The 10,262-nt window shown below is 37.8% G+C and overlaps 1 protein-coding gene across 2 annotated transcripts; it reads right to left on the bottom strand.

Moving 5' to 3' along the window:
• Positions 1-3,016: 3,016 nt before the first annotated feature.
• On the bottom strand, positions 3,017-8,991 carry LOC309691169 (uncharacterized protein). Of its 2 annotated transcripts, XR_014271908.1 has the most exons (7): positions 8,659-8,991; positions 6,870-7,199; positions 6,725-6,772; positions 6,514-6,636; positions 6,388-6,419; positions 5,193-5,883; positions 3,017-3,406 (listed from the first exon to the last, which is right to left on the bottom strand). XR_014271908.1 is itself a non-coding variant. In XM_082508760.1 (6 exons), exons 1-6 carry the CDS (start codon positions 8,738-8,740, stop codon positions 5,407-5,409), a joined length of 1,092 nt encoding a protein of 363 aa, XP_082364886.1. In that variant the 5' UTR covers positions 8,741-8,991; the 3' UTR covers positions 3,017-5,406. The 2 variants fall into 2 exon arrangements, 1 of the variants encoding a protein (XP_082364886.1); XM_082508760.1 differs by having other exon boundaries at positions 3,017-5,883.
• Between the last annotated feature and the right edge of the window lie 1,271 nt (positions 8,992-10,262).

Raw genomic sequence — 10,262 nt, 5'->3', positions numbered from 1 at the left:
GAGGCTTCTTGTACTTGTGAAAAACTCACCACTTCCTTACTCCCTGCATGTGTGCTGCACACACATGTGCATTTCATGTTGTAACATGTTTTTTAGTTTCAGTATTAAGGAAGAATGAAGTTACTCCATTTCCTCCTCGGTTTGTTTGTTGTTTATATTTGATTTTTATATTCCTTCTTAGCATCAAGGGCCTTTTGCAGCTATTTCCACTTCCTTTTTATTTCCATTAGCAGTCTGGTTAGGGTTTAAAGAGTTTAGTTCCTTGTGTTATTTTCCTTAGCCTTTACCTGTGTGCCTCTGTGTTAGGTTATATAGTGTTAGGGTCTTATCTCTGTTTTTGTGATTTCTTGTTTTACTTTGTTTTACTGTCATGTCTCTCTTGTGTCATGCCTCTGCTTTTATTTCCTGTCTGTCTTCATCTTCATTTTGTTCAGCTGGGTTTATTTTCCTTTCGGTTTTCACTTTACACATTAGTAAAGACAACTTAACATTATTAATAAGGTATTGGAAAATTTACCTTTAAACCATGAATGAACCAGTAGACTTGCTCCAGTGTGAGTGTCCCTGTCCTTCGTGGAGTCCATGCTGGGATGCTAGATAGTGCCCTATTCAGAGACTCTATTCTTCCTGCTGGGCAACATGTGAACAATGACAGTGAACTCTGAAAGGCTTATGTAACGGACACCTAGTTCAAATATAGGGGTGTTCATGAGCGCACTAGGCGCCAGGACTCCTTAAGTGCCAAGTCTAGGATTGATTTTCTAATAAGGCCATCAGACCTATGGCTCTATATCTTGGACACTCGGGTGAACAGAGATGTTGAACCGTTAATAGATCACCACATGTAGTGAGGTTGGGCTGGAATGTCTGGTGGAGGGCCCTGTCTGGGATATCTTCACTGTGGACACTGAGTCCACGTGGAGCATATTCCACTTTCCTGTCTGTCTTTACTGCTCCACTATCTAATAAAGGTAAAATGCCATAAATCTGTCTTTAAAAACAAATAAATAAAAGAGCAGCATCAGGGAAGAAGTAGGACAATTCATCCACTACTGTAGCTAAGGTCACAGGGTTAAAAAAGTTCCACCCTTGGGAGGTGGATGAAAATTCCCCATGTCTTTATTGTCTTTACTGTCTTCATTAAACTGGGATAGTGTTTTCCCTCTTTAACAAGGGAGCTCTCTGGGAAGGTTAGTGTCATCAGTCCACCCTTTAGTCAAACCTCAGATTGAAGAGGAACAGTGTAGCTTTCATTCTAGTTGTGGTTCAGGTGGATCAACTCTTTATTGCCTCAAGAATAATAAAGATTGTGTGAGTTTTTGTCCAATCTCACACAACCTTCTCTTTTAGAACAGCTTAAATTATGCTCTCCAATGGCCAGGCCACTTGGGCATGGGAATTGCTCCAAGTCTGGATACTTCTGGGTTTTCTTGGTTGACCTGCAATATCATGTGGAAGTGAACAGTAATTTTGAATTGGCAAACTGGGGTGAAAGTCCTCAGTAAGTTTTTGAAAAGGGGACTCTCTGGGAAGCTTTGTCCCAGCTCTATATAGTTTTTGTCCTGTCCTACAAATCAGCATGTTCTGTAGTCACAAAGGAGTCATTCATTGCTTTCCTTGATGTGTCCTTTGGAGGTTTGCCTCAGGAATATGGTGTATTAGGCCAAAGGTTACAGGCCATTTAGTCCCAGTAAAACTATAGAAAGAGATTGGTTCACATTGTAAGTGGACTGGACTCCACCAGTACTGAGCTTCTGTTCAGAACTTTTATGGATGGGTGGGTGGTGTAAGGTCAAAATCAGTTGATTTGTGGGCCTTACCATCTCATTTCTGATTTTTTTTACATAATGTAGTGTAAGTTTAAGGTGATCAGAGTGATAATCTCCAGGTTGTACTGGCCAAGTGTGAAACAACTGTGGACAACAATTAGCACCAAGTCTATGACCATGATTCTCAGTCGCAAAAGTTAAAAGTACCCATTTCAGGTTGGGGATGAGCTGCTGCCCTTTGCTCATGCTTGAGGGACATACTAAGCAAGAAACTGACACATGGAGCTGTGCAGCATCTGCAGAGAATGTCTGAAAGACTGAAATTAGACAAGCGGGTGTTGGAAATGTGCTTGATCCAAAGGTTGTCTGATTTCTCCCTTAGAGATATGGTGAGGAACATGAAATGGGCTCACAGCAGAGTCACTCTTTCAAACTGAAAGGAGCCAGGTGTCAGGTTAAGGCTGTGTGCAGGCAGAAGTGGAAGTAGAAGGACCCAAAGTGCAGACACTCGGAGGCGGAAAATAACTCAAAACTCAGCTTTTATTGCTGGATGGCAAACCGTAACAAAAATCCAAATAAACTTACATGACCAGGCAGACAGAACACACAGCCTAAATGAGAGTAGATCAGAACACAGACACAAAGAAACACAGGGCTTAAATACACAGAGGGAGCAATCAGGGAATGGGTAACAGGAGGGAAACACAGCTGGGGCAAATCAGGCCTAACGAGACAAGGGGAAGCAAAACCAGACACATTAACATCAGACATGGACTTTCAAAGTAAAACATGAAATGTTACACAGACTCACAGGCAGGCACTATAACAAAGGGAACAGAGACGTGGGACCAGGGCAGACACCAGACACTGACTGGACGTGGGGATACAGCAGACAGGGGAGACAGCAACATGGAACACAGACAGAAAACCAGAACACTAAAACTTTAACCAAACCCCACCCAGAGAACCTAAACTAAGAATAATCCTAAAACCCATAAAGCAAAGCTAGAATATAATGAAATAACAAAATCAAAGAACCAAAAACACAAAACACTGGGTCAACGACCCAGGGACCCTAGCACCAGGTTGTTTCAGGTCTATTCAAGAGGCCCAAGAAACAGACATAATACACCTCTTCTTACCTCTGAAAACCTCCATAGACACTGTTATGGCCCGTCTAGGCGCGGCCAGACCACAACATAAAGGGTGATCCATCCCCGTCCAACCCCAAGCAGCACGTCACTTAATATTTTGTGACAGTGATTTATTTACAATAAGTGCAGTTAAACGAAGGAAGGGAGCATATCATAACTTCAGGGTGAACCCAAGGCCAAAACAACAAACAAAAAGTAACCTATCTCAGGAATAAACACAACTTACCTACTCAAAAGAACTAAACCTAACGGCAATCACTTTCCTCCCTGCCTAACAAAAACAGGAGAAAACTGATCAAACAAAAAGGCGGTCCACCCCTACATGCTCTTACATTAACATAATATAGTGACACAGTGAACGGTCTGCCGGTTGGGTTGGGCCGAGGATGAATGAATTGGCAGTCCCAGGCGGTCTCTTCTTATCCGCTGTCTCGCAGTCCTCAGCCAACTGGTGTGAGCCATCCACCAATCCCGGAGGAGCACCTGGACACTCAAATTCACACATGATTACGATCACAGTCGTAACAGACACAGATAGGCAGCATATAGCTATCTAAAAGACATGTATATCCCATTATATTGATGCTCAAAGTTATGGGAAAAAAGCATATTGTAAATAAAGAAAGAATCTTGGCTGGAGTAGGTGAAAATTAGATTTGATTGGCCGTTTTTATAAGAGCTTAAATGTGTTTTTCTGTGTTTAAGATTTCATGTGGCTATTGTATTTCAGAAGTAATGAAGGTTAAAAAAAAAACTTGAAATATTAAATAATAAACATATTAAAAGCACTCATTATTCCATGGTATGAGCCTGGGCACACTGCTCACCAGCTTATAAATCACAGCAAACCTTTCCACAAGCATAATGTAGTAAATGAGTGTTATTTTCTGTCAATTTCTGTTTTTGAGACTTGACAAGAAAATTATGATCATGCATTACTGCTTTATTGACCTGTTAGCTGATATCACACACTGCACATACAGTAAAAGATGGCCACAGCTCGAAATTATTAAAAGCGAAGGCAGTTCACAAGTACCTTAAATCTGAATTCTTTCTAAGAACGAGGGGCAACTTCTGTGATTTCAAAAAGAAAAAATGTTTGGTCGTATAGATATGAAAAAACTTTCCCTGGTCCCCCCACCATATATGCCTCAGTAAAAACAAATGGGCAGAATCAATGGTTTGAACTTATACTGAATGCAACATTAAAAAAAAATCATACCTATAGAGTCTGTAGTCTATTGTCTATGTTTTTATTTTAAAAAACAAAACAAAAAATCAAACATGTATATATACAAATACATATATACTAATGTAGATAAACTGAGTGTAAGTATTAGAGAGCCAGGATTAAATACCCATTTATACTGACATTTTAAATTATACTAAACAGTTAAATTGCAGCTTTACCATAATTGTTTTAATATTTTTGATAAACGCCTCTTTTTTCCAGGAAAATGCTCTAACTTCAGACTCACTTATAAAATGATTCCGAGAAATTTTAAGGGTGAAAATCCCCCTTAAACAGAATTGCACACAGTGTATGTCCACAAAAAGGCCATAACATTTTACAAGGGGAGATTTCTTTAAGGTTTCCAACCTCAAATGGTTAACAAACATAGAGTCTACTATGACAACTACTGTGTTGTCTTTATTTAATATTTCCTCTAATCCCCCCATTCTCTGTTGCTTGTAGTTTCTGGTACCTTTTAAAAGCTAACCAATACTACTCTTTCTTGTTTTTCTTTTAGTTTAAGTATAGAATATGTGAAAAACAGGACCAATAATAAGGCCATTGCCCAAAGTGCAATATTAACAATGCGTACATGTGGTTGAAGCTGAGCGTCCCCTGTTCACAAAATGTCATTGTCAGAAATGTTTCCATCTTTAACTTCCTGCACATTTGAGCTAAACCACACTTCTGTGGTCAATAGGCAAGGTGTTGTCTCTGACAGTAGTGGTGACAAAAACAACAAGCGCTGTATGAGGCACAGGTATGAGAAACTGTTCATATCTCTTAAATCTCTCTAGTGCTGATTAACATGTCTTTTTTTAATGACTGCCATCTTTCTATAACAAATCAGTCAGAAAACTGCATTTAAGTGTTATTTGTCTGTCAAGAAGAAATCTGTTTATGACCTTTTTATGAAAGTACGACAGTTACTGCAGTCAAGTCAATACAAGGACTGGAATCAGATGACATCAGAAGCACAATACAAAGTACAATAAATTATTAGTTGAAAAAGAAGTGCTGCTGCTGGGAACAAACCTGAGGGCTAGAGAATGAAGTCACTGCTGCTTCCGGTTTAGTCACGATAACTCTAGAAGACATGCAGTTCACTTAGAGAACCACAAGCTTCCTCCATTCATCTGTTCTGCAGTATGGCTGTACAGCTGTACGTTTCATCACATGACTCCACCACATTTTGCAAAACATTTTTCAGTTTTTTCATCTGCAAGTGTCCATTTAAAATCAACAACACTCAGGAAAATTTGATGACAGCATACTCTGGGTTTTTAACTTGGTTAGTCTCGGTGTGCCGTTTTCCAGCAGGTTTGCCGTGGTTGATGACAGCATACGTTGCATAGTCTTCATTTCTGACTGCTGGATTTGAAGCTGAAATCTGGTACTCATGCGGCTCGTGAGCTGGTGATCCTGGTCTTTCAGCAGTGAAAGAAGACTCTGGGTTTTTAACTTGGTTAGTCATGGTGTGATATTTTCCACCCTGTTTGGTAGCGTGTCTATGTTTGATGATACCATATACTTCACAGTCTTGATATTTAAGTGCTGGATTTGAAGCTGAAATCTGGTTCGAACCGGGCTGGGAAGCTGGTGATACTGATCTTTCTGGAGTGTATGATGAATAGATGTCATTTAAAACAGACAAGTTGGTCAGTGGGACAGGAGTGGAAGGAGGGCTCCATTTAGGGAGGTCTGGTATCATAAGAGTCGGCATTTCCTATGGCATAAAACACCAAAATGAGAATATATTAAACATATATTAGAATATATTAGTAAAAAAAAATTCTCGATACTCCCATGACAATAAATCTTAAGCAAGGTGGAAGATAATTAGCTTAGAAAACAAGTAAAATCAGCCTGCCAGGTTGTCAGAGGCTCACAAAATGTTATATACTGTATTACTTGTTTATTTTATGGCCTATAAAAACATTCAAACTGAAACAAAAAGAAAGAAATTGTTCATCAGTGAGTGAAACTACGGGTTCTCCTATTTTCAAGCCTGTTGTTAGACCAAAAGTACCCTGAAAAAAAAGTCAAAAATTATACTACTTCAAGGTGCCATTAGACGCTGGCTCCAAAAGTGAGTAAGTAAAATTTTACTTATATAGCACCTTTCAAGACAAGGATAACAAAGTGCTTCACAACAAAATAACAGTGCATAAATAATACTTTTTGTCCCCCCAAATATCCCAAAAATATATTTTGATATGACCAACATTACCTCTCCCTTTACGTAGTTTAAGGTCAGCACTCCTGTAGAAAAGCCAATAAATAAATTACCCATTTTTAGATGGTAAATTCAATGAAATCAGTTTCAACCATCCAAAATAAAAATTAGTGCTCTTACGTTTCCAGTCACAAGAACTCAAGAAGATGAGGGCAGTCAGTATGAGAATAAGAAGCACTATGCCAAAACAAATGTAGAAGTATGGTCTCCAGTTTTCATTGTGATCAGGGCTCAGTGTTGTTCCTACAAAAGCAGAATCACCAGATCAGTCGTGCTAAACTGCATCCACGAAAATGTTGGCAGTGATTTTCTGACAAATAAAGCTTCTCACCTGCATTTTTATCATTATTATCGGGGGTTTCAACTCCCTGGTACATGTCTTCAGGGAAGACACATAGTAGACAGAATTAACACTTCATATTTTATTATTTTATATTTTAATGCTGATGAAGAATAAAATATACCTGAAAGCATACCTGATACTGAGATGATGATGGAATGGCTGATTACGCTGCCATTATATCCGAGTAAACCACATCTGTACATGCCATCGTCATGAATGGAAATCTCCTTGAAATTTAAATATGAGATCAGCTTATCCTTATCAGGATTCTGTGTTATCTTCACATTTTTTGTTTCATGAATCCGTTCACAGTTGACTGAGTCAAAGAGTTTACACCAGGTGACCTGCAGCGTTTCTCCACAGTGTATAACCGGACAGCTGACTGTCAGACTTTGTCGTGGAGGAGTCTTCCAAGTGCTGTTTCTTCGGACCATAATCGCAACATCACACGAAGCATGTAGACCTGCAATTATTTTTTTTTAAATTAATGCGTAATTCTTACCAGAAAAGAATTAACGCCTGTTTACGTAAAGCATATTTTCTTCTTTTGTGATCACAACAATGAAATACATTTTTTATCTTAATACTATATAAATTGTCCCATCCCACACATGTCGTCCATCTTAATTATTTATCTATCTGTCATTTTATTAGTCTAATTATGTCCCAGAGCTCTCTGGAGTGCTAACATTTCAAAGACAGAGAGAATATAGACATAATGGTAATTAGATGCTGTGTATTTAAAAACAACATGTTTCATATTCACATGTATATTTATACATAAGACAATTTATTTTATACAGTTTGTATTTCATTCTATCAGTATTGTTTCCTCAGTAACTGGAGGACTTACTGGCCATTTACTTGCGCAAGATAAGATTAAGATTCATGTTTGTAAAGATTTGTTTTAAGTTTTATCTTATCTGCTACAGATGTAATGTTTACATGATTTAATTAATGTTTAATTAATGTTTTTACAATAAACTTTATGATAATATGCATTGTATAAAGGAACTGTATTGTATTGTGTGGCTTTTGTGTGGCATGGTTGAGATTTAGTGCCGTGAGGCTGCATGCCACAGAGGGAAATCTAGTTGCAGATTTTACCTTTACTCTGGTTTACACTGAGAGAATGCACCTCCTGATCTGAAGCAAAAGCCCTTTAGTCTTACTCACACATAATTCAGTGCTCAGTCAAATAATAGACACCTCAGAAACCTAATATTAATGATGAGAGGTGTAACAAATCTACAGATAGACAAGAAGCCAATAATACTTCGAGGTAGTGCCCATATGCCCTGGTAATAAAAGGTAATAAAAATATTCACATGTTTTCTACGATTTTCCCTCATCATCTATAATATTGACATGTAATTTCCATCATAGTGGCTGTAACACATAAATATGCCCAAATTTGTCATGCCATGTTCAAATAATTCATATCAGCACATTTTTCCAAGAACAACATCTGATTATTTGGTTAATTAGGTGTGCCTTTATGATTTGACGTTACATAAAATATCATCTCTCTATTTTTTTTAAACTCCATAGCGTGCCCCAGAAGTACGTCACTATTATAAAATGTATGTATTGTTAAATGGCTGTACATACTCTTTTTATTTAGTCCAGCAACAACGCCATGTATACAACAATAACAATAAAGTGTGCTACATTGTTTGTTTTTGGTACAACTTTAAAGAAAGTTGAATTAAGCATTTTAATCTCTGTCGTGTTTTTTTCACACTCATTATGTTAAATATTAAATAAATAGTTTTAAACTTCTATCTTTGTTCCTCAGTAATGATTACTCTATATCTCTCTAGTCTATGTTCTAGCAGTGTGCTCTAAAGTGTTCCTACCCTCAAACAACCATGGCACATCTATAACAGCTAGTCCATCAATAAAATAATATCTATGTTTACCTTTGCCGCTTCCATGGACAGAGACAAACACACAGCAGCAAAATATTATCAGATAATTCAGTTTATCCTTTAGGCTCAACATGCTCACAGCCTGAAAGTTTTCAAATAGTTGACTGTAGGTACGTCAGGGGCTTTTTTTCACATGTGACAGGCTCACCACTTCCTGACATCCCACACGCATGCCACGACCATTCGGCACATTTTGTGTAATTCAGTATGCTGTTACTTAACAAAGTTTCCAGCAATGTTAAGGAGGAGTGGACTTTATGTAATCAAAGAAGTACTTTTCCAGTATCTCGCTGGTAGTTCGGTACTTCGACTCAAGTAGTTCCATTAACTTTTTGGCTTGGTGAGGTCGGCTGCCGTGCTGGATGCTCTCCTAAGTTAATTTGTAAATTTTTGTAGTAAATTGTAAATATTGTAAAACTTTTCTTCTGTCATTTAATGGTCGGGCATTGTACAGCTACAAGCATTTCACCCCCATGTCATACTGTGTATGGTTGTGTGTGTGTGACAAATAAAATTTGAATTTGAATTTGAATTTGTTTGGTTTATGACTGGAGATTTATCAGCGGGGCTTTAGGGGACTAGGAAATGTTTTGTCATTGCTTCTCAACTATAATTAAACCCCTATTTTTAAAACCCCCATCGTGATCCTTAGTGCTGGAAGCATTATCCACAGTTGTTTAGTTATTTTACAGAAGTTGTTTCATTCACCTTTATATGGACCCTGAGTTTCTAAAGGTGGCTATTGGACCTGCTTGAAATTGTACACTTAACTAAAGCTAGCTTTCCAGTGCAGAGTAGAGACTGTTAGGGCCCTGTGCAGAAATTCAACGGGGCCCCTCTAACCAGCGTTCTTCACCATTATCTCATAATTAATCTGGAACCAGTCAAACAACTGCTTGTCTGACTGGTATACTTGTATTAGGCGTCTCTCCTCCACAGTTAAGATTATATTAACTGTGAATTATATTTAATGTGAGAATAGCTCCTTTTTATATTCATGAAGTAGCTTTCATTGTTGTCCATAGCTTTGTTTAAACAGGAGTTAGAGGAGGAAGGCTGGGCCCCCTTAGGGAGGTCAGGTGTCTTCTACTATTATGGTAAGCTTTAAGCATTGATTAAGAGTTTCAACGTTTTTCAGCCCACAGGGCACTCGACTTGCCTGCGGCCTGTTACGCCTCGTGGCAAGCAGCACTTCTGTGTAATTCTTTTTTTGTTTGCTAATTAATTTCTTGTTTGGTAGTTTTGTCATTTGTCAGTTTGGAAAATAAGTTATGTTAAAATTTGTTTTCCTTTATGGGTATGTAAAAACAAACCAAAAGATCTAAAAAGTAGTATTAAATTTGTAAGAACATTCCACAATACAGTCCTAGAGCATTGCATTTTTTTTTTAAAATGAAGATGCAGCAGGTTTTTTTTAAACAAAACTTAAACATGCTGTTATTTTGTTTTATTTTGTTTTATTAACTGAGGGTCAAAGTGTTAACATGCACAAATTCACTATCTAAAAAAGAACACTTTAGCTTTGCCCCAGAAAATGAGGAATTTCTGATAGTTTTCTTCAGACTTAAACAGGAAAATTGGATCGATTATTACAC

Source organism: Aulonocara stuartgranti, assembly GCF_965226115.1.
Source record: "Aulonocara stuartgranti genome assembly, chromosome: 16".
NCBI lineage: Eukaryota > Metazoa > Chordata > Actinopteri > Cichliformes > Cichlidae > Aulonocara > Aulonocara stuartgranti.
This window is presented reverse-complemented; position numbering and strand designations above follow the sequence as displayed.

Bases quoted from the DNA above. Each gene is read 5' to 3' on its own strand.
- LOC309691169 (XM_082508760.1), bottom strand. From the start codon at position 8,740: ATGTTGAGCCTAAAGGATAAACTGAATTATCTGATAATATTTTGCTGC. The intron at 6,637-6,724 runs GTGAGAAGCTTT...CTGCTTTTGTAG, and splicing joins TAATAATGATAAAAATGCAG to GAACAACACTGAGCCCTGAT. The intron at 5,884-6,387 runs GTAATGTTGGTC...TTTATGCCATAG, and splicing joins TAAACTACGTAAAGGGAGAG to GAAATGCCGACTCTTATGAT.